At 35.9% G+C, this 25,193-nt stretch overlaps 1 protein-coding gene across 1 annotated transcript in view; it reads left to right on the top strand.

Annotated features, from left to right (window-relative positions):
- Window positions 1-24,864, top strand: part of LOC114204207 (ankyrin repeat domain-containing protein 26-like) — a 43,231-nt gene extending 18,367 nt beyond the window's left edge. Inside the window, 13 exon segments of the mRNA XM_088025515.1 lie at window positions 1,748-1,940; window positions 3,583-3,624; window positions 3,626-3,761; window positions 4,499-4,636; window positions 6,126-6,393; window positions 6,396-6,785; window positions 6,788-7,050; window positions 8,441-8,593; window positions 13,302-13,372; window positions 13,703-13,796; window positions 17,398-17,688; window positions 18,546-18,760; window positions 20,189-24,864. Coding sequence (XP_087881641.1) covers window positions 1,748-1,940; window positions 3,583-3,624; window positions 3,626-3,761; window positions 4,499-4,636; window positions 6,126-6,393; window positions 6,396-6,785; window positions 6,788-7,050; window positions 8,441-8,593; window positions 13,302-13,372; window positions 13,703-13,796; window positions 17,398-17,688; window positions 18,546-18,760; window positions 20,189-20,459 — 2,525 coding nt within the window. The 3' untranslated portion in view covers window positions 20,460-24,864.
- Window positions 24,865-25,193: the final 329 nt, after the last annotated feature.

Here is a 25,193-nt window from a genome sequence, read left to right as displayed (position 1 = left end):
CTTTTGTCATTACTTCTTTGACCCGGGGGTTATTTAAAGATCTTATTTATGTGTGTGAGAGAGAGAGAGCATGAGCTGGAGGGGAAGCAGCCTCCCCTCTGAGCAGGGAGCCACATGTGGGGCTTGATCCCAGGACCCTGAGATCATGACCTGAGCTGAAGGCAGATGCTTAATCAATTGAGCCACCCAGGTGCCCTGACCTAGGGGTTATTTAGATGTGTGTTAGTTTGTGGTCACAGAGCACACTTTCATGACTTCTGTCCTTTTGACTTGCTCCTTTTATTACAATTTATTTTATGACCCAAAATATAGTCTCCTTTGGTAAGTGTTCCATGGATAGCTGAGAAGCATGGTGGTGTTCCAGTCTACTATATCCTTGCTGATTTTCTGCCTATTGAAATCTCAGACTATAATTGTGAATTTGCCTGTTTCTCTGTAATGCTATCGATTTTTGCTTTATGTATTTTGAACCTATTAATAGATGCATAAACATTTAGGTTTGTTATGCTTCTTTTAATTGACCCTTCTATCATTATAAAATGACCTTATTTATTGCTGCTAATGTGTTTTGCCATGAAATCTATTTTGTCTGGTATTAATATAGCCACTCAGGCTCAGCCTTCTTTTGTCAAGCTGTTAGTGTGGTCTGTCATATTTCTGGCCTTTTAAAAAATTTGTGTCTTTACACTTCAGGTGTATTTTTTTAATGGGTGGCATATAGTTGGGTCTTCCTTTTTCATCCATTTTGACAGTCTGCCTTTTCCTTGAGGCTTTTGGACCATTTTCATTTAATGTGATTATTGATGTGGTGGATTTGAATCTGTCATCATATCGTTTGACTTCCATCTGTCCTTTCTGCTTTTTGCTCCTATTCTCTTCTTTTTCTGCTTTCTTTTAGATTAATCAAGTAATTTTTATGATTTAGTTTTATTTATGTGAGTATGCGTATGTGTGTATTTTGCTTACTCTAGCTATAACTCTTTAGTTGTGCTATTTTAGTGATTAGGGTTTAAAGTATATGACTTAAGCATTACAGTCCACCTTTGAGTAATGTTATACCACATCATAGTAGTTTGAGAAAAGTATAATAGCTTACTTCCATTTCTTCTCTCCTAGCCAGATCCTTCTGGATCTGTGGGATAATAGTTTTCATTATTTAGAAAGGTTTTGGTCATTTTTTCTTTCCTTTTTTAAAGATTGTATTCATTTATTTGAGAGAAGGAGAGTGAGAGGGCACGAGCGGGGGAAGGGGCAGGGCAGAGGGAGAAGTAGACTCCCCAGTAAGCAGGGAGTCTGACACGGGGCTTGATCCCAGGACCCTGAGATCATGACTTGAGCTGAAGGCAGACACTTAACTGACTGAGCCACCCAGGCACCTCTAAAATATCTTTTATATTGAAGTCATTCAATATATATTTGTTTAATGTATGAGTGAGGGAATGGGAAAACACATAGTCCTTTATATGCAAAAAATACTCATATATTTTATTTCCTTTTTTTTAAAGATTTAATTTATTTGAGAGAGAGAGAGAGAGAGTATGAGCGGGGGGTGGGAGAGAAGAACAGAGGGGAAGGGAGGAAAGAATCTCAAGCAGACCCCGTGCTGAGTGTGGAGCCCGATGCAGGGCTCGATCCCAGGACTCTGAGATTACGACCGGTGCCGAAACCAAGAGTTGGATGCTTAACCAGCTGAGCCACCTAGGCGCCCTATATGTTTTATTTGTTCTTGTTTTTTTCTCTGATGTAGATTCTGCTAGTTTACTAAAAATCCAGGATGCGATTCTTTCGTATAAAAGATTAGTAGAACAACTTAAAAGAAAAAATAAAAAAATGGAAAATAAGGTTAATGGACTACAAAAGGAGCTATCAGAAACAAAAGAATTGAAATCGCAGTTGGAGCATCAAAAAGTGAAATGGGAACAAGAACTTGGCCGTTTGAGGTATGACATCTTGGTTTTAAGGAAATATTTGAACTATTTACCTTTTTTTTTTTTTTTTTAATAGGCTCCACACCCAGTGTGGGGCTTGAACTCACAGCTACGAGGTCAAGAGTTGCATGCTCTACCAAGTGAGCCAGCCAGGTGCCCCTTGAACTACTTACTTTTGTAATACAGATGTGTAGGAGAAGTGTTATAATTGCTACCTTGCCTTCTGGAATTTTTCTAGGGAAGACAACTTCTTTAGTAGTGTGAAGTATGAGATTCTTCAAAATAATTCAGCAAGTTCTTGACAGTGAATACTTCTACTGATAATGTATATTCCATATCATAATTTTAATGACCATATAGAAGTCCACCATATGGAATCCTCCTTATTTAACAAATTGAAGTTTGGTTATTTTCCATTTTTCTATACTTTAATTAATGCTGGAAGGAATATCTTTTATATAAATCTGTTTCTACAATTCTAGTTACTTACTTGGAATAAATTCTTCAATATAGTATTGTTTGCTTAAAGTATAAAAATTTTTAAAGAAGGTCTTTGATCCTATTTTTAAACTGTTCTCAGGGAAGTTTATGTTAATTTCTGTGCCCATCAACAGAGTATGAAATGGCCATTTTTCTCAAGACAGGAAAACTTTTTAAAATTTATTCAGTTTTAAACATATGCAGCCATTAAAAAGTAAAATGGAAAATGATTACTGCTCAGTTTTTTCAATATCTCTCTTATAAAATTAATCCAAAAGTCTCTGCTATAAGCACGTACGACTCTTTATTGTTTACTTAATGTGGATCCTGTGTTGTTCTAAAAGGAGTTTTCAAATGATTTATAAAATGGATAATAGGGGCACCTGGGTGGCTCTGTTCGTTAAGGGTCTGCCTTCGGCTCAGGTCATGATTCGAGGGTCCTGGGATCGAGCCCCATCTCCAGATCTCTGCTCGGCAGGGAGCCTACTTCTCCCTCTGCCTGCTGCTCCCTCTGCTTGTGCTCTCTGTCTCTGTCAAATAAATAAATAAAATCTTAAAAAAAATGAATAATAATCAACAAGGTAAATTGAGAGTATTGCAGAAGAAACATAAAATGTATAGGGCAACAGATATTCGACTCCCCAGCCTAGTCCTGGATCACAGTAATCTGCAGGTGTATGTTGTGTAAATGTCATCTGCAGATGCTGTCTTATACTGCAAATTATTTTTGGAGGTACCTGTGATGTTTTGTGAAATAGAAATGTACTTCTAGTGAATTCATAAACTTTTTTATAAAGAGCAACTTCTCTTTTTAATTAGTAACTCAATTATCTGTTCTAATGGAGGAGGAGTAATTATGACTATATGGGAAAAATGACAATTTTTAATTCTCACTTTCTTGAATAATTTCAAAATTCCTTTCTCTACAATATCTACCAGAGTTAGTACTAAAACTTATTACTAAGCTGCATAATGCTTTCTCATTGCTTCTTTTCAACTATATATATCTTTTGGAAGAGATTTAAGTGAGAAATAAAACATGAGCCCGAGAAAGGAAAAAATTGAGAACACAGAAATTTCATTTGGGTAATAAACTAGTGTATGTGGAAGCAGATCATAAAATGAACTTTTTATCGCTTACAAAACATTTTAAAATAAGCACATTTATTTGCAGATTTACCTTAAAACGTGAAAAAGAAAAAAGAAGAAATGGTGATATATGAAAAAATGAGGGAGCAATTCAGAGTAAAAGAAGAGCAGTATAATAAAGAAGTCGAACTGAAACAACAACTTGAACTTTCTCTTGGAACACTAGATGTGGAATTGAGGACTGTAGGAAATAATTTGGATCAGGTAAATCTTTGATAAAAATTGCCTATTTCGATCAATATTATTTATAATATCCCCTTGATTTAATGTATATTGTTTAGGTATAAAATAGATAAACACTTTAATTTTATCCAAATAGGAACTATAATATTTTTAGCTAAAGTTATTAACTCACTGGGATTCTTGGCTTCTCCTATATGCTCTCTATATATTTCCTGAATGAAGGGATAGAAGGTAAATTGAGATAAATGTGAATGTTGGCTTTTTTTTTAAGATTTTATTTATTTTTAGAGAGAGAGCATGAGCAAGGGAAGGAGTAAAGGGGGAGGGAGAGGGAGGGAAAAGAATAAGAAGCTCAAGCAGACTGTGCGCTGAATGAAGAGCCCAACTCGGGGTTGGATCTTACAACCCTGAGACCATGACCTGAGCCAAAAGCAAGGGTAGGATATTTAACCAACTGAGCCACCCAGGCACCCCAGTTTTGGATTTTTTATGTTAAAATACAGGGCAAATCGCCTTGAGACTATGATGGAAGTAGTTAAATGTTTTGCAAAGAAATTTTATTTCACATTCTATATCTCCTTGTACTTTTATTTTATGACAAATTTAGCTGTCATTTAAATTAAAATTTGAATTATTCAGGATAAAAATCCTTGTATTTAAAAAGCCTACTACTTTTGAACATTTTTTTTAAGTTCTCTTAAGCTTTTGACTTTTTTTTAATGGTGTGATCCAAAATCCTAATGAAAACATGTCTCTAGGTTGTAGAAGAGCGAAATGACGCTAAGTTACAATTTTCTCGAGAACAGGATGCCAGAGTATTACAAGATGGAATTCTAAAGAATCACCTTTGCAAACAAACGGAGATGGAAGTGGCTAATAACAGAATGAATTCTGGGGTATTTTCTTTAGTTATTGTTAAGTACATGTGTATATGTATTTGTGTATATATACATTTTATTTTCTAAAATTATTTTTTCTCCATGTATGCATATATATATTTTAAAAACCAACACCGTAGATCGTGGAAAGCATAGAGGATTTTTAAAGCATATATGTCTGTGTGTGTGTGTGTGTGTGTGTGTGTGTGTGTGTGTGTGTGTGTGTGTGTATTTGGGGGGCCTAGGGGGTGGTGACATTTTTGGTCCAGTGGATAAAGTAATAACCTTAATTTAAATGCGTTTGTCTGCAAGAGTCAAATAGTGACGTTCATAATGTCCTCACCCAAAGGAGAGGCTTTTATTATTTTCCATAAGAATTGATGAGCTTTCCATATGCTCAAAACTATTGCTACTAACAACATATGTTTCAATTTTTGGCAGTTACTTCATCACCTCTGTATTGAAAGAGAAGTTAGCTTAACATTGCCAGTGATGAACAGGAGGAAGAATGTAGCCTGTTCAGAGACTTTATTTTGGATTTAGTCTCTACTTTTGAGAAAAGTAGCCATTTGCTCCAAGTAGTATCCAAAGCGCTTTTGAAACAATCCTATGCTAATGATAACGTATTGATGAGTGTTGTATTCCTACTAAAATAGCTCAGTGTATTTTCCCCTATTTTAAACATTTTAAACATCATGAAGAGGAAATAAAATTTATTTCAGCAGCAAATAATCTCATGATTTTCCTAAGAGCTGTATAAATTTTACCTTATTTACCATCAGTATTTTGAAATATAAGGCTTCTTTTGTATTTATGATTTACACTAGAGAAGAGCTGCGGTTTGGTGTAAGAGCACTAGTAGTGAAGTAAGAAGACCCGGGGAAAGTCCTGCAGCTCACTTAATGTTTTTAAGCTCTCCATTCTAGAATTGTGATCACCAAAAAGTTCACTGATGTATGTAGAAGTGTTTATAGTATAGTGCTTAGATTTGTCAGTTATCAGTAGGTGTAATTCTTATAACTGACTATAGAAACGTTAGAAAAGTAGAATTTCTATGGAATATTGTCAGGAAAAAAGAATTTTAGGAAATTTAATCTGTCAAAATAAATGCAGAGCTAGGGATTTTATTGTGGGGGAGCTGTGTTAGATATCAGACTGTAAATTCAATTTTTAGTGTAATCAGATTTATTAATCTTTTATTTCAGGCTTTCTGGGTTTGTTGTAAATCAGAGAAAGACCTTTCCAATTCTGAGATTCTTAAAAATTTTGTCTTGGTTTCTTTTTTCCTTTCATGCATTCACTGTCTTCAATTAAATTTTTGAACCTGTGGGAATTTATGCTGGTCTAAAGTTTGAGGTTTGGACCCAACTTTATTTTTTTCCAGTTGGGATATCCACCAACTGCAACCTATTCATTGTATAAACATAGGTTATTCTTTATTTCAGAGAAAATCATGATGATGTCATTTTATTGAATTCCAGCTAAAAGTCTCTTTTGTTTTACTTAGATTTCTAATAGTCATGAAAAAGAAGAAGATCTGTTGCCTAAAACCCACATGTGGCAGGATGAAATTGCCATGCTAAGACTGGATCGAGACACAATAAACAATAAGAACCAGGACATGGAAAAGAAATAATGTGAAGGCATTGAAATTATAAAAGAAAAGAATGTCAGTCTTCAAGAGACCATAAAACTGAAGGTGGAAACATTAACAAAAACAATATTAGAATATAGTGGACAGATTAATGCTCTGACCACTGAGAATACAATGCTAAAGTCAAACTGGAGAATGGAAAGCAAAACAAAGACAGACTGGACAGAAAAGTTGAATCTTACCGAGCTAGACTTGCTACTGCTATAGAGGATTATGATCAAAGTCAGGCATCAAAAAGAGACCTAGAACTTGCTTTCCAGAGAGCAGAAGATGAATGGTTTCGTCTGCAGGACAAACTGAAGTTTGATGTGTCTAACCTAAAAGAAAACAATGAGCTTCTTTCTCAAAACCTTTCTAAAGCTGAAAGTAAATTCAATACTCTAGAAATTGAGCTCCATCACACAAGAGATGCTCTCAGGGAAAAGACTTTGGTTTTAGAATGTGTACAAAGAGACCTAAGTCAAACACAGTGTCAGAAGAAGGAAATGGAACACATGTATCAAAATGAACAAGGTTTTTAGAGGAGAGATTATCTCAACTACAAAGTGAAAATGTGTTGCTTCAACAGCAACTAGATGATGCTCACAACAAAGCTGCCAGTAAAGAAAATGTCGTAATTAATATCCAAGACCAGTTTCAGGATATCATAAAAAAACTTCAAGCTGAAAGTGAAAAACAAGATCTTTCTCTGGAAGAAAGAAAAAAAGAGTTAATCAATGAATGTAATCTTTTAAAAGAAAGAATGTATCAGTATGAAAAGGAGAAGGTAGAAAGAGAAGTAAGTATCCAGAAAGATAAATATTTTTTAAGCTTTCTAAGAGAAAATTCAAAGTAATATTTGATTATTATTATTTTTAGAGAGAAAGAGTGCACCTGCACATGAATGGGAGTGGGGCAGAGGGAGAGGGAGAGAGAATCCCAAGAGGGCTCCACATCAGAGAACTCCACCTCATGACCCCGAGATCATGACCTGAATGATTATGGCTGAATTTTGAATCTAGTTGAATATAAAAAATATATAGACTATAATTCAGCATAACTTGTATCCAGCAAATAAAAATTAAGACTTGAAAGGTGCTTTAATTTGAATAAAATTGTGTCGTCTATGAAAGTTTAAGAGGTTAAGTTATAAATTGTTAATAGATAGGCTGATATTAATAATTTAGTCTTATACTGCTAAAATAATATCTTTAATCTTTGTCACCACATTTTAATACCATGATGAATAGATAAATGGAAATGTTCATACCTGAAATGAACATTTTGAAATTGAGATTCAATTAAGTGGATGAACTTGACTGTGTACTCCAGATTTCCCACATGAACTGAATTCAGTGTAGATGCTGTATGTCAGTACTTTTCCTTTGGTAGCTTTTTATACATCTTAGGTTGGAAAAATTTTATTTTTATTTATATAAATTTGAATTTTTAGTCTGAAATTATGTATCTTATGACCTTTTAACTCTTTGCAGACACTTTTCATTAAATCATAATTTGGAACAACTGTGGTGAGCTTTAGCAAAACTGTTTGATTTAATCTTCCCACTGCTATTTATAATTTTTTAAGGCAATTTTACAAATAATTTGCTTCTTTCAAAGCTCGATTACTATCATTTGGGCATAAGCTTGTCCAACACAAAGAGAATTGTATCTGAATATATTAATTTGGCATTGGATCTCCATTTTCAGATTAATGGGGGGCGGCAGGATTCTTGTGTAGCAGGAATGGAGGTCAGGGAGGGAGGTGAAAGCCAGGTTATCTAGGGCCTCGAAGCCCATTAGAATGACTTCACTTTTGTTCTGAGATAGTAATCTCTTGGAAGGATTTGAGCAGAGGATGGAATATGTGAGGAACTTTGACATTAATTTAAGCCTCTAATGAAAAAGACGGAAAACATTTCATAATGTCGAATTTACCACTGCTAGGCTCACCTATATACGCACTTCTTTTTGAGACTTCAGTAGGCTGGGAAGCTTTGCAGATTCATCAACAAGGAATGGATAGTGAGGCTGAATTAATTATCTAAGTAACCTAATACTGACTAGGCAGGAGGATCACACCTGTATGTGGTGATATTTTTCAAAGTACATATGTTCGAGTTATGTATTATTAACATAACTTAATAGTAAGATAATTTATAAAATCAGTAACAGAAACGTCTTATTAGATAGCTGTGAGACACCTTCAGCTAGAACTGGCTGATGCCCTAAAAAAACAGTCTATGTCAGAGGCTTCACTGGAGGTTACATCACATTGCCGTATTAATTTAGAAGATGAGACACAGGATTTGAGGAAGAAATTAGGTGAAATCAGACGTCAGGTATGTTTTGAATGTAGCATGTGTCAACAGTTAATCTGTAGCAGGTTAATATAAAGTGTTTTAGGATGCTAATTTCCATGGACCACTTTCTTTTGTATTTTCATTATAATTTAGTGCAATTTTAGTATCTTCACAATGCACTTATTTCTTAAACTTTGACTTTCATTCTTCTATTTGTGTTATACATTTTTTTTCTTACAGTATTTACCCTTAGGAAAGTTGAGACTTGTGCATCATTCCTCCCAGAAATTGAGGGACTTTTTTTTCCTACTAAACAATTTTTTTAAAGATTTATGTATTATTTGAGAGAGAGCAAGAGCATGTGCGCATGCACACGCGTGAGTGCAGTGAGAGGCAGAGGCAGAGGGAGAGGGAGAGAATCTCGAGCAGACTCCCTGCCCAGCACAGGGCCCCACGCCAGCTCGATTCCATGATCCTGAGCTGAAATCATGAGTTGGATGCTTAACCAACTGAGCCACTCAGTTGCAATGTTTTTTAATGGTATCTCTGTTACCATGATGAGTGAGCCATATAAAATCAGAAGATAATGTTTAATGGAATGTTTCAGAAAATAGTCTTATTTCTCACGTTCACTTTTGTGAATGGATATAGAATCTGTACTGATTTTAGGATAACTTGTACAGAAAAGTCATTTTACAAACCAGTTGAACTTAGGCATTTCCTTCATTTTCTTTTCCTTTTAGATATATTGTAAATGCATAGAAATATTGAGATCATATGTAGTATATACACCCAAAAGATAGAATTAAGAAATTAAGAATTAAGAAAATTATCTAGGTCCTGTCATTGGATTTTTTTTATGATTTTATTTATTTGGCAGAGACACAGGGAGAGAGGGAACACAATCGGGGGAGTGGGAGAGGGAGAAGCAGGCTTCCCGCCGAGAAAGGAGCCTGATGTGGGGCTTGATCCCAGGACCCTGCCCCCATGACCTGAGCCAAAGGCAACCTCTTATTGACCGATCCACCCTGGCGGCCCTAGTGGATTTTTTAAAAACTTTATTGAGATAGGGCGCCTGCGTGGCTCAGTTGGTTAAGTGACTGCCTTTGGCTCAGGTCATGATCCTGGAGTCCCGGGATGAGTCCCACATCGGGCTCCCTGCTCAGCAGGGAGTCTGCTTCTCCCTCTGACCCTTCCCCTCTCATGTGCTCTCTCTCTCATTCTCTCTCTCAAATAAATAAATAAAATCTTTAAAAAAATACTTTATTGAGATATAATGCACATACCATACAATTCGCCCATTTAACATGTATAGTTCAATGTTTCTGATTGTATTCATAGAGTTGTGCAACTATCACTGCCATCAAGTAGAACATTTTCATCACCCTGAAAAGAAACCCTTCGCCCTTGAGCCCCCAGCCTCAGGCAACCACCAGTCTACTTCCCGCCTCTATCGAGTTGCTTATTCTGAATATTTCATCTACAGGGAGTCACATGGTGTGTGGTCCTTTGTGACTAGCTTCTTTCACTTCCTCTTTTCAGGGTTCATCTGTGTTACAGCATCTATCAGTGCTTCATTTTTTTTTTTTTATTGTCAAACAGTACTCCATTGTGGGCCAAAACCCTTGTTCATTCATCATTTCATGCACCTTTGGGTTGTTTCCCACTTTATGGCCATTAATGCTGCTCTGAACGTTCATTTAATTATTGTCTGGGCATCTGTTTTGATTGCCCTGCTGTCAGATTTTATCCTCGGAGTGGATTGGTTTGATTTCACCCTCTCTCAGCCTTTTCCTCGTGGTGTCCTTTCTGTCCTTTTAATTTCCCTTCCTCTTGCCTAGTCCTACACTGTTCAGACCTGGCTCCTAGTCTCTCATTCTCCATGGAGCTCTCTCTGACTATTCTAATTCCCACGGCCTTTACTGTCTTCACACTCGTCTCATCTAGTCTGTGCAGAACGGTTTAGTCCTTTATTTTACATTGGTTTTATTTTTTTCATGAGAGAGAATTTTGTCTTTCTAAGTCCATGTTTATCTAAGGGGGATATGTTTATCTACCATGGGATATGCATGGTACCTATCCTTGTATAAATTGAGGATATTTTAACTTAACAGTTTTTAGGATAAAATTAAATACTTTATAGCATGTCAGTAATTTCTGATTGAAAACACTGACATAATAAAGCTTTTATTCTAAATGTATTTGAAGCAATTAAATGTAAAATTGAGAGCATTTAATCTGACAGAGGAGAAGTGTTCAATCAAATGCTTGTTTTTTCCCCCTCACTGTGGAAAAACAGTCTAAATTTGCCTTTCTTCATTTTGCAGCCAGTACTGAGATTACTTTACCAACTATAAAGCTCCGGGGACAGCTTTTCTTTTTTCTTTTTTCTTTTTTTTTTTTTTTACCTTTTTTAAAGTTTGTTTGTGAATTTATTTATTTATGTAATTACTACACCCATTGTGGGGCTTGAACTTATGACCCCAAGGTCAAGAGTCGCATGTTCTTCCCACTGAGCCAGCCAGGCGCCCCTGGGGACAGTTTTTTCTGATATGCCATACCACGTAGCCTTAATGTATTCATCAGAGTACTTGCTAAAGTTGTGTAACACAAACAGTTGCTAAGATAATGTAAACGTGAAATGATTTGGGAATGTTGATTTAGCAAGAGTCCATTATTTCCATGTCAGTGGCTTTACCTTGCCTCTGATGGTCCTGTAAATATTTATTACTCAGTCTAGGAGGTACTGTTTGCACTGTAGTCCATGAGATTGTCCACTGAGTAGTATAGAGTTCAGGAAGTAAGTTAAAATTATAAGTGGAGTGGTCGGGGGTGGGAGGGATGGGGTGGCTGGGTGATAGACATTGGGGAGGGTATGTGCTACGGTGAGCGCTGTGAATTGTGCCAGACTGTTGAATCACAGATCTGTACTTCTGAAACAAATAACGCAACATATTTTAAGAAAAAAGAAAAAGAAGAAGATAGCAGGAGAGGAAGAATGAAGGGGAGTAAGTCAGAAGGGGAGCCGAACCAGGAGAGATGATGGACTCTGAAAAACAAACTGAGGGTTCTAGAGGGGAGGAGGGTAAGGGGATGGGTTAGCCTGGTGATGGGTATTAAAGAGGGCACATTCTGCATGGAGCACTGGGTGTTATGAACAAACAATGAATCATGGAACACTACACCAAAACAAATGATGTAATATATGGTGATTAACATAATAATAAAAAAACTCTAATTAGAAAAGAAAAAAAAATTATAAGTGGAAAAAGTACTGTTAGCTAGTGGAATTGGTAAAAGTTTTTTGAAGTACTGAGGATGTATTCTTATTCTGGGCCTCATGCTCCCCATTTGCTGCCCCTTTCAGTGGCATGAAGAACAATTTCAATATAACTTGTATAAGAGACCACTTTCATTGGCCTGCCATCTGCCTAAAATATCAAATATTTTTAGAACATAACATACAGCAACTATAATAATGCTAATTGCAGACAGAATTTGGTGTGTGCCACTTACCCTTCTTTTTTTTTTTTTTTTAAAGATTTTGTTTATTTATTTGAGAGAGAATGAGAGATAGAGGGCACGAGAGGGAAGAGGGTCAGAGGGAGAAGCAGCCTCCCTGCTGAGTAGGGAGCCCGATGTGGGACTCGATCCCGGGACTCCAGGATCATGACCTGAGCCGAAGGCAGTCGCTTAACCAACTGAGCCACCCAGGCGCCCTGCCACATAGCCTTCTAAATAGTTTATGTACAGGGGCTCCTGGGTGGCTCAGTTGTTAAGTGTCTGCCTTCGGCTCAGGTCATGATCCCAGGGTCCCGGGATCAAGTAAGTCCTGCATCGGGCTCTCTGCTCTGCGGGAAGCCTGCTTTTCCCTCTCCCACTCTCCCTGCTAGTGTTCCCTCTCTCGCTGTCTCTCTCTCTCTCTCTCTCTCTCTCTCTCTCTGTCAAATAAATAGAATCTTTAAAAAATAAAAGTAGAAAAAAGTAGTTCATGTATATTTCCTAAATTCATCTTCCCCACATCCCAGTGTGGTAGATACTTTTATTATCTTCATTTTACAGAGAAGAAACTGAGACACAGAAATTTTAAGTAATTTGTTCCAGGTCACACAGCTAATACCCAGTGAGTTGGGATTCAGACCCCAGGCATTGTGGTTCCTACGAAGATAATGCCTCTCATACTATTCCATGAAATATCTAGTTGTCACTGAAAGCAACATGTTAACTTTTATAATCCCTGGAATAGCCATGGTCATTCACATATGTGAATATTTAAAATTATAATTGATGTGGTGCTTAGAATACAAAAATGGAAATGTTTCCCATAAGGTAATTTCCTATCTTTCCCCCTTTGACCAATATATAAATTTGTAGGTTTAGGTGATAAAATATAATTTAAAAACATTAAAAATGTTACATTTTAGTAACTGGAGAAGTCAGCAAACTTTTTTGTAAGGGGATTGTAAATATTTTATTTTAAGATTTTATTTATTTGAGAGAGAGAAGGGACAGTGGGGGAAGGGCAGAGGAAGAGAGAGAGAGAGAGAGAAGCGGACTCCCTGTAAATATTTTAGGCTTCGTAGGCCATAGGTCTCTGTTGTAGCAGTTCAACTCTGCTGTAGCCATAAATGAGTATGGAGAGGAGATTGTGGCTGTACCCAATAAAATTTTATTTACAAAGACAGCTGATGATGGTTTTATACTAGATTGCCAGTAGTTAAAATTATTTCTTTTTTTTCTTTCTTAGTTGCAAGAAGCACAAGATCGACATGCAGAGGCTGTAAGATGTATTGAAACGTTGAAAGATCACGTGCAAAAGTACAATTTAAAGCAGCACAGAAAATAACTTGAGTATTTCTAAAGCAGATAAGCAGTGTAGTATGAGAAAGATACCAGTTACGATAATAAGTACATCATTGTGAAGCTGGATAAAAGTTTCAGCTTTGCGCTATTTTGAAATGCATAAATTTTGCATATTATCTTTAAGTTTTGCACATTAACTACAAAACACAACCAGAAAAATGGCACAATTGCCAAATCTACTTTTTAAATTTTTAAGAATTTATGTAAGACCTTCAGATGTTTTAGAAATTATACGGTACTTTTAAAATTTGTGTGTGAGAGTAATTTTAAAAATATTCATTTTAGGCTTGAAGTTGAAAATGACAAGTTAAAAGTTACAGTCAAAAAACAAGCGGGCAAAATTGAACAACTTCAGGAAAACCTGTTAAGTACAAGTTCGGTAAGTCAGTCTCTTAATTTCTGTCCTACTGAAAAGGACTTTTTATTTCTCTATAGTAGTATATAAGACTGTTTTGTATAATACGAAAATTCTCACTCATAAAAATGTTTATTATATTCATATTGCTCCTTGCTACTGGTAGTATCATTCATCTTTATAGATGAAGTTGACTGAATTCATAAAGTAATAATTTTTATAGTAAGACTGTAATAAAAATGATTGTGGTAGTCTAAGATAAGCAATATTTTATACATACCACATTTTATTTATCTGTCAGTGGACAATTGAGTTTTTCCACCTTTTGGCTATTGTTTAGTAATGCTGCTGTGAATATTGGTATATAAACGTCTGAGTCCCTACTAATATTTTTCAGTATGTTTAAAAATTCCCAAACTTTGAGTAATAATTTGATGTTGAATTCTGACTTTCTCTTGTCATCTAAACCCTTCAGTGAGATTTGAGAATGGATTACTTTAATGACAATTTGTTGTGACTTATAATTATAAATTTGTAATCTGTTGTCTTCATCAAGAATGACTACTAGGTCATTATGCAAACATTTTTCTCAAAGGAATATATTTTTCTCTTTGTTGGATTTTGAAAAGGAAAAGAGATGCCAGTGAAAAAGTGGAAATGACTGCTCAATCAGGGCCTTACATAGTAACATAGTGTTCCTAGCATTCACTGCAAGTTCAGGAACTAATTTTTTTTCTCATTCATTTGAGTTAATCAGCCTCTCAGAGATTTAACAATCCAAACTCAGAAAAAATTAATGTGCAATCCAGGATTCCAACTTATTGATATGTAGTGAAAACTATAGAACTATTTACCAAGCAGCACCGGATTATCATGCCATTTATACCCTCCTTCATAGAGAGGCTACCAATGATTTAAGATGAGAAGACTGCATTGTGAGTCCTAATTTGGAACAATGACGTAGATGTACCTACCACTAGTTTCTTTTAGTCACAAAAGCTGCATACTTGCAAATTTCATTATACAGCTCTACCTATCAGGGGAACGAGCACATTCTGTTGACTGGTCCTTTTTGTGGCCAAAGAAACATCGAAAATTATTTTTTTTCTAGATGTCATATAAATTAGTCACATTGTATTACTGTACTTTTCATTGAGCAAGTAACGTGACAATATGTGAATGAGAATGCCAGGAGTTGTCCCCCTATGGTGTCATATAGAAATCTATTAAGGAAGGTATCAAATCTTGTAAAGTTTGTAAGAATATCCGTAGATATTCTGTAGATGCCAATGGAAATGAATTAGGGTTATGACATAAAATTATTAGCCACTTTAAGGTCTACCCTGTGAAACAAAAACTTAGCTTTCAACCAACTCAGTCCATAGTCCTCACATCTCTAGAAGGATTTTATCTCATGAATCCCTAGGCCAGAGACTACCTGGGTTAAGATATTGGATGGACATAGTTTTGAGGTGAAGAATCTGGCTTGGGAAGAAGAGATAGCTCTAGGCTGACTTAAGCTTCCAAACAATATCGTCAAGTATGTGTCTGAAAAGAACTTCAGAAGAAGACTTCCATAAGATCAAATCTCTGTGGAATAGGAAATTATTCAAAAGAAAACAAAGGCAAACCATTGATAGTCTGACCCTTGTGAGAGACATTTGCATCAGAAAAGAAAAGCAAGACAGAGTATGGTGGTCAGCATCCTAAGGGTAAGGGTGCCCCCTGTGATTATAAAATAACAATACACTCAAAGTAATACCAAAAAGAGTCAACAGAAAAGGTACAAGATTAGCTGTCTAGGGGTACCTGGGTGGCTCAGTCAGTTAAGCGCCTGCTTTCGGCTCAGACCATGATCTCAGGGTCCTGAGATGGAGCCCTGCTCAGCTGGGAGTCCGCTTCTCCCTCTCCCCCTGCTCCTTCCCCTATTCAGGCACTCTCTACTTCAAAGAAAAAAATTTTAAAAACTTAAAAAAATTTAGCTGTCTATAAAGGTAATCCACATCAGGTAATGGTTTTTGAGTGTGTGGTTGAGAATATTGTCTGTGACGAACTAGAAGGAAGATCAGAAAGTAGGGATGACCTCAGTAAAGGGGCCAAGGCTGGAAATGTAGATTAGAGAATCTGGTTTTGAAGCCTTGAGACTGAACCAACTGTGAGAGGATTTGATATGAGGAATAGCAAGGGTCAGGGACTAACAGCGGCTGCTGTCATTTAGAAATAAAATGGGATTAGAAGAGCAGAGGGAGGGTATGGTCATTGTTTTCAGCTGTTGCTGAGAAGTACAGCAGGATAAAGACTTTAAAAAAAAGATCCTTGATGACCCTCAAAATTTTTTAGTGGAATTCCAGGATTGAAACTCAGATTTTAGTGTAAAAGAAGACAATAAGTGTTGGAAAGATGAATCTGTGGATGAGATGACACATTAAAGAATGTTCAAGTCCCGTGAAAGGGGAGGAGCAGGATGATAGAAAAAGCTTCCAGAGCTAAGCAAAAGTTTTTATGTAATATCGAGAAGACTTAAACTTTGTTTAAAGAGAAAGGTAGTTAATAGAAAAGAAGAAATTGAAACCTTGCAGAGATGCTTGAAATGCTTGCAGAGAATGAGGGTATCTCATTCTAAAGTCAGACGATCACCAAAACTGTAATGGGGCCTGCATAGGAATTTTTCGGAGATGATCTTAAAAAGGTATGATCTCACAAAACCCAGGGTATCTTAAGCTATGGATGAAAATATTTCTAGGGCACCTTTAGAAACTAAAATGTAAATATAACCACTTTTTAAAAATTTTCATTAACCCTTAGTATTAATATGGGTAAGAACCTCTGTATTTAACAAGTAAATTTTGGCCATTTAAATTCTAGTAAAAATAATGATGAAAATGTAAAATCAGTTGAAGCTGTTTTTAGGAAAGGTCCTTATATTTGAAATTTATATTTATTGGCATCAGGCTTATAAAACTGCATTATATAAAACTTAAAATTATAAATTTTAAACTACATTATATAAATTTAAAATTATAAATTTATAAAATTTATAAAATGTAGTTTATGAGCCTTTCTAAACACGTTATTCCTCATGAGTTCATGAGAAATAATATTTTATGATAGAAGAATGAGTATCTAGATTTTTAAATATAATTTTCTTTAAACATTTTCTTCAAAGTCTGATGATGAACAGGGACAGTGTTAAGATGAGGGAAGGTTTAAGAGACTTTCTACTATGAGGTGACTTACAGTTATTTTATGGAGGAAAGATCTGAAACAATCCTAGAAAAATAAAAGTATAAATGTGTGGCCAAGAGAACAATAGCAGAGATCTGTTTTAGTAACTACTAGTGGTTTTAATTTTGTTCTTGATTTTCTGAGTTATTTGAGGTTCCACATTCCAAGACTACTTCGAGTATAGATAACATTTTGTTGAAAATGAATTTATTTTAAAATTTGGGCACCTGGCTGGCTCTGTCAGTAGAGCATGTGGCTCTTGATCTTGGGGGTTGTGAGTTCAAGCCCCGTGTTGGGTGTAGAGACTTAAAAATAAAATCTTTAAAAAAAAAATTTGGTCATAGTTTTGCATTAGACTATTTTCACTCTACTTCCAAACGGTATTATTTTATTCATGCAGGTTGGTGATCTTACAGCAAAACTGGAAAGTGCATCTTCAAAATGTCTATACCTGGATGCAAAAAACCAGCTTCTTACCCAGGAGTTATCATCTATGAAGGAAATGCAGAAGAAATATGAAAAACTAGAGAAGAATAAAAAGAAGTTGAAACAACAAGTAGTACACCTCAGAAGTCATTTAGAACTCAGTATGGTAGAATACAGTAAAATAGAACAATGTAAATGGGAGCTTGAAGAAAGAATAAGATTGGACATAACAGAAAAATTAAAAGAAGCCAGTCTGTTTTTACAGGTTAATTTACTGATCTGTAGTATGCTTTAATCATTTCACTGCAAGTTACATTTTGGTTATATGCATTGTATAATTTTCCTCTACTTCCTTGATAGCCATTTGGTAAATTTGAAGGAACATTTGTTCCTTCTCTTTAAAAATTTCACTTTTCATCATTATTCTCACTAAATTGATTTTTCAGAATGATTCACAGTAGAGAATCATTTTATTTTTTAAGACCAGTTGGTATAAAACAAGACTATTGACAGGAAAAGAAAAAATGGTCTTTTAAAAATTTTAACCATGGGGTGCCTGGGTGGCTCAGTTGGTTGAGCAGCTCAGGCTCGTGAAATCAAGCCCAGCATGGAGCCTGCTGGGAAAAAAAAGATGGTACCATACTTGGATTATTTTTTTTAAAGATATTTATTTATTTATTTATTTATCTGGAAAGCACGGGTGAGAGGATGCACAGAGGGAGAGAGAGAATTCCAGGCAGACTCCATGCTGAGTACGACACAGGGCTTTAATCTCAGGACCCTGAGATCACGATTGAGCAGAAACCCAGAGTCCGGCGCTCAACCGACTAAGCCAGCCAGGCACCCCCTGTTTTTGGATTATTCTTAAGTTGTATTGTTCACTTTTTAAAGTTTTTAAAGGATTCTCTTATTCTCTGAATTATCAGATTGCATGAGTTCTAATATAAGAATGATTGAACTTTATCATTCAGATTTAATTCAGTTGACATTGATGAGAAATATTTTACACTTCAGCTTTTTTTTCACATTTACAATTGCTCTCTGAATCATTGACTCAAAACTAAAGGAAAGAAATATACTGTATTTACCCAGTTTTAAAACTATGCTTTTAATTTGCTTTAGACACAAGTAGCATCTCAAGAAAGGTTAGGACAGTTAAGAGAAACTAATAATGCTTCAATAAGAAGTCAAATGGAACTCCGAATTAAAGAATTGGAATTTGAACTATCCAGAATGAAAAGTTCTCGAGATTTTTATAAAACAGAATTGGAAAAACACAAGCAACTCTACGTAGAAGAATTAAAAGTTCAAACGTCATTGACAAATGAACGGAGCAAGTAAGTTAAAACAGAATCATAGAAAATAGATTTAGCTTGTTAATTTGCCTCTAAAGCATAATTTTTATGGAGCCAAGTTCATGAGATGAGTAAGATAGTTTAATTTTGGAAAACGATGTTTGTAAAAGAACTTACCTTTGAAATGTTAGTCCAAGACAGTTTGCCTCTCTCTTCCTTTTTTCGGTTTTACATGATTTTATTTTTTTCCCCTTAATATTTTCAGTTAATCTGATCTCCTAGTCTTTAAGCTAATTGTTAGAAGCTTTATAATTTAGACAGCATGTTATTATAAAATTGTTTGTCAGAATTGCCCTGAATAGCAATGAGTTTCTTAATATTAGTGAGTTTATTTTTGGAAGAGTACATCTTTAACCCAAACTGCACATCCTGGCAGCTTGGTAAATTTACTTTTTTGATTGTGATTTTTGTTATTATTACCAAATAGAGGGTGCTTTGAAACAAACTGTTTTTTATATAGTTTTTCTACCTTACATAAAGGTATACATGTGAAATACAACAAGATTCACCTAGGGGTGAAAGGCAGCATAATTCCCAAAGTGGCTAAAAATAGCACCATGGTGGACATGAGGAGGGGCTGGGTGAAAGACAGAAAGGGTAGATTCCACCTCCAGTACCCTGGTAACTGTGTTATAACCTAATTGCCTCCGGAGCTGTTTTCTGTCTTTCTGATCACAACTCTGCCATCTAGCAGTTGTTGGTCTAAATTATTCCTCAGTGTCAAATGCTCAATTTCTCTGAGATAATGAGTGAAATGTACAAGAGTGGTGAAAGCCAATACTTGAAAATGTCTTTGAGGGATGGTTTATTTTTATTTTTGTTTCAAAGATTGTATGTATTTATTTGACAGAGAGCAAGCGAGTGAGCTCAAGCAGGGGGAGCGGCAGGAAGAGGTTGAGGGAAAAGCAGGGGCTCGATTCCAGGACTCTGGGGTCATGACCTGAGCGGAAGGCAGATGGTTCACTGACCGAGCACCCAGCCCCCCGGGATGGTTTTATATTTTTGTATCTCTAAACTGGTTTACTAAATATAAGTATATGTAATGGCATGCTGCTTTACTAAATATAAGTATGTGTCGTGGCATCCTCAAGAACCTTGTAAGTACAGCCATTCCAGAAGGCAGCATGTATTACCTGTTAAGCATTGTGCATCACTAATAGCCATTTCTCTCCCTCCTTAATTTGAATTACTTGTTAGTTAGGAATCTCTAGAAATATATGTACTTCTTTAGAACAATTTTAAACCTATCATTATATATTGTAGGTCTGCTCTGTCACATTTTCAGTGTTAAAACACCGTTTAATGGCACATTCTGTTTACTATTATGGAAACTTTCAAAAAATGCAAGTCATTTAGGAATGATGTGGGGAGAAATGAAATACTAAGCGCTGTGTTTTGTAATCTTAACAGGACTAATGAGAAGCTGGCAGAGAGCAGTACCAGACTTCTGGTGGAGAAACAGCAAAAACAGTCTTTGATTAATACTATTACTATGAGGCCTGTCCTAGACTTGCCTTCTGTTAGAATTATTAATAATAGTTCACTGCTCAATAGAAACGTTGCTCCAAGAGAAAACCTAGTGATTCTTACCCCACGCTCACGGCCTACAAATAATGGCATTGAGACTTTCTTGACCAAGGTTAGTTATGTTATCTTTTTTTCTTGGGTTTCAGATTTCTGATAGAATTTTTGTTTTTAATTTGGTGAAATTCTAAGACTACTTTCAGGGATCATTTCTATAGTTTGTTAATTTGGTGAAATTCTAAGACTGTACTTTCAGGGATCATTTCTATAGTTTGTTAATTTGGTGAAATTCTAAGACTGTACTTTCAGGGATCATTTCTATAGTTTGTTAATTTGGTGAAATTCTGAGTTGTTTGACTAATGCACACTAAGTAAAAGTCATAATTATATGTGCTAATAAAGAAATGAGACAGAAATTTTATGATATTTTTTTAGTTCCTGGAGCTCTTACTTTCAAGAGATACCTATTATTAGCTTTATTTAATATATATAACTAAACTGACATATTTTATTTTTTTTTAAAGATTTATTTATTTAATTTTATTTTTTGAAGATTTTATTTATTTATTTGACAGAGACACAGCGAGAGAGGGAACACAAACAGGGGCAGTGGGAGAGGGAGAAGCAGGCTTCCCTCCAAGCAGGGAGTCCGATGCGGGGCTCGCTCCCAGGACCCTGGTGTCATGACCTGAGCCAAAGGCAGATGCTCAACGACTGAGCCACCCAGGCGCCCCTAAAGATTTTATCATTTTAAAGATTTTATTTATTTATTTGAGAGCAAGAGAGAGAGCATGAGAGGGAGGAGGGTCAGAGGGAGAAGCAGACTCCCTGCCGAACAGGGAGTCCGATGCGGGACTCGATCCTGGGACTCCAGGATCATGACTTGAGCTGAAGGCAGTGGCTTAACCGACTGAGCCACCCAGGCGCCCCAGATTTTATTATTTTAGAGAGAGTGCACAAGAGGGAGAGAGAGCATGAGACTTTCAAGCAGACTCCCCACTGAGCGTGAACCCTATGTAGGGCCCAGTCTCATGACCTATTTTCTTACATGAGAGTACATTCTTAATTGCTTTCTTACTTATAGCATTTTTTTTTTTTTTACGTATAACACTTCTGTTTCACGTTTTACAAAATGTCTTGTTGAGCAGTTGTAGAGCATTTTCTAAGTAGCTAAAACGAGCAAATATTTGATTTTTTTTTTTTTTCAGAGAGGGAGTTCAGGCAGGGGGTGAGGAGCAGAGGGTAAGCAGGCTCCATGCTCAGTGCGGAGCCCCATGTAGAGCTCAATGTCACAACCCTGAGATCATGACCTGAGCCAAAATCAAGATCAGACACTTAACTGACTGAGCCACCCAGACGCCCCACAATTTGAATTTTTTAAAAAAAGTTCACGTATATCTACCTTGTCATCACTTGAATGATTGATGACTAATATGGGAATGATAGGGAGTCTTTAAATTGCAGCTAGTTTCCATTGTGTATCATTGTTATTAAAATATCCATTTCAATGAATGCACATAGGTTTATGGTTTTGATGGTATATTCATGGTCTTATTAACGTAGACAAAAGTAGCATAGGCTCAGGGTAAATGAGGCCTCAGTCTTGTTCTTTCATTCGGCATCGTTATTGTCTTGCTCTCTTCCCTTCTAATTTGAGGACTTTCTTTAGTGTTATGCTTGGATGCCTTTCGATTTTTGGTTTGTGATCACCATGAAGTTCATATGTAACATCCTATGTATAATAGCAGCTTATTTTAAGTTGATGGTTACTTAAGTTCAAACACATTTTAAAAACACTACATTTTTACACCCCACCTTGTTTTATTTATTTGATGGCTTAGTTTACATCTTTTTATTTTGTGTATCCCTTAACTAATTACTGTAGATATAATTGATATTACTACTTTTGTCTTAACCTTCGTACTGGCCTTATAAATGTGATTGATCTATTACCTTTACTGTATGTTTGCTTTTACCAATAAAACTTTCTTTCATAATTTTTTTACTTCTAGTTATGGCCTTTCCTTTTTTTTTTTTTTTTTTAAGATTTTATTTATTTATTTGACAGAGACAGCCAGAGAGAGAGCACAAGCAGGGTAAGTGGGAGAGAGAGAAGCAGGCTTCCTCCTGATCAGGGAGCCCGAAGTGGGGCTCGATCCCAGGACCCTGGGATCATGACCTGAGCCGAAGGCGGACGCTTAACGACTGAGCCACCCAGGCACCCCTCCTTTTTTTTTTTTAATTTTAATTTATTTATGAGAGAGAGAGAGAGCAGAGCAAGTGAGCGAGAACACCAGTGGGAGGGGAAGGCCCGAGGGAAAGGGAGAAGAAGCAAGCTCCCTGATCAGGGCGCCTGATGTGGGGCTCGATCCTAGGAGGTCCCTTAGCCTGTCCTCATTTTTAAAATTCTTTTTTTTCCTTTTGGCTTGGGGGATTTCTAGTACCCTTTCTTGCAGATCACAGATCTGTTCTGCAGCTTTTAATCTGCTGTCGATTCCCTCTGGTGTATTTTTCATTTCAGTTATTGTATTCTTTAGCTCTGATGGGTTCTTCTTTATATTTTCTCTTTGTTGAAGTTCTCACTGAATCCATCCATTCTTCTCCCAAGTTTGCTGAGCATCCTTATGTCCATTACTTTGAACTCTTTATCAGGTAGATTACTTATCTCGGTTTCATTTAGTTATTTTTCTGAAGTGTTGTATTGTTCTTTCATTTGGAACATACTCCTCTGTCTCCTCATTTTGTCTGACTTTGTATGTTTATTTCTGAAATTGTTCTTTTCCAGCTTTTTCCCTCTTCCAAGTATGTTGCTTTGAACAATGAATGTTAGTTATAAAGTCAAGGAAGGAGAAAACATTTTAAGTGTTGTCTGGTCATTTTTCTTGTTGGAACTGTGGTGGAGTAGGTGGCAGATGACATTGCTCTTCTCTTTCTGAGTTGAGAACACAGGAGTCAGGCAGATGGAGATAAGCTTAGTAACTTTATTACTAATACATACAAACAAATAGGAGGATATGGTTTAAGTATGTAAGTATGTAACAGCGAGCTTCCCAGTACTTTATCCCAAATTAGACGCTTCCACACACAGTTGTAATGGAAGGAACAAATGTTTGATGCCCATCCCACAAAGATGAGAGCAGACTTGAATTCATGTTACTGTGGCAGGCACATCTTTTCAAAGAAGAGATTTGGAACCACGTAGGCATTGCTTAGTGCCTTCTCCCAAATTCACCCTTTAGGTAAATCTCCCTTCCTGTCGTGAGGAAGGTAGAGAAAAGTCCTCGCATGGAAATGAAGGTTTACCTATAATTTCTGACTTAATTTAAATTATAATTAAAGTTAATCATGTCTTTTGTACATACCAACTAATGATGAGAGGTTGGTCAGAGCATGCTAGATGGTAAAGAGAAATCTGTTTTGTGTTTTAAATTTTGTTATAAATAACCCACAACATAGGTAACTCATTTGTTGATTGATTTTGACAAACCAAGTTTTATTTGAAGGAAATGGATAGTTCTTTCAAGGAAGAATTTCCTCAGGTTCAGGTTCTTTGGTTCAACTAAAGATGTTCTCCTTCAAGCTCCTTGTCCTTTGGTTAAAAAATTTTGTGCTTGTAAATCCTGCGTATGTTGACTGTTACTAATAGGAGTTAAGATAACTTCTGTTCCTCTATTTTTGTTCATGACTTTAAAATTTATAATTTAGTTAGAAAGCTATTTTGTGCCTAATGCCTGAACATTATTATAGAGCCACATGACAAAGTTTTATGTATTCATATTCTCTGAGTTATAGTTGAAAATGCATGCGTTGTTCCTGAATATGAGGAAGTAACTGGCATAAAACTCTAGGCTCAGTAGGACCTACACCACATTCCCGGCTGGCAACTAGGTGGTTTTTTGACCTCAGGCAAACTACAATCTCTCTGGGGCCTCTTTGTCTCTTATGTAAAATTAGGGACTTTGAAGAAGTTAGTGACTTTTATACCTTTGGAAAAAAATTTTTTTCCAAAGAATGGAACTTAAATCTTTTTTTTTTTTTTGCATTAAACTGTATTATATAAAATAGAGGCAGGTAGAGCTGTTCAGCTAAAGGAGAGATGGGACTACACCTGTAGACTTCCTTTTCCCTCAATCCTGCTGTGTCCCCAGCGGAACCTTAGATTTCTGTGGGCATAGTTTGAAAACTAACAGTTATGAGAAAATCTTTCTAGTTAATAATTCTTCAAATTAAAATTTGCTGATACATTCATTGTACATTGTTTTTCTCTGTATAATTTTCTTACCCTCCTGTATCTTTGATAAGTGGAAAAGTATAAATAAAATTGCAAATGTGTTCTATTTATTAATGGACTTAAAGCTATTTCTGCTATCTAAGCACAATTCTCACCTGGGAATAAACAAAGGTCACAGAAGTAAATATTTAGGAAACGAGCTTTGGGGAAAAGATAATAACATTACGTTGGTAGTTCCTTAAGTCACGTCATATGAAAAAGTGGTTTATATTTTACATAGTATTTATTAATGGTATTATAAAACTGCTTCAATAAAAGTTTCTCCCATCAAGTGGTATTGAGTCATTAATTTTACAAGGCCTGTCTAGTAATGTCAGATTATTCGTTGTCTAAATCCTGAATATAATGTTACTGTCAAAAAGTGTTATGGTTCCTCAAAAAATTAAAAATAGAAATACGATACAATTCAGTAATTCCACTCCTGAGACTTACCCAAAGAAAATGAAAACACTAATTCGAAAAGTTGTATGCACCCCTGTGTTTTTTGAAACATTACTTACAATAACGAGAGTATGGAAGCAACCTCAGGGGGCATCAACAGACGAATGGATAAAGAAGATCTGTTATATGTATACAATGAAATATTACTCAGCTATAAAA

Source organism: Eumetopias jubatus, unplaced genomic scaffold (assembly GCF_037043125.1).
Source record: "Eumetopias jubatus isolate StellerSeaLion01/CBP00866 unplaced genomic scaffold, mEumJub1_p1.0 scaffold_8, whole genome shotgun sequence".
In the NCBI taxonomy this organism is placed as follows: Eukaryota; Metazoa; Chordata; class Mammalia; order Carnivora; family Otariidae; genus Eumetopias; species Eumetopias jubatus.
Note: the sequence above shows the minus strand (reverse complement) of the source record. Positions and strands in the feature narration are given on the sequence as shown.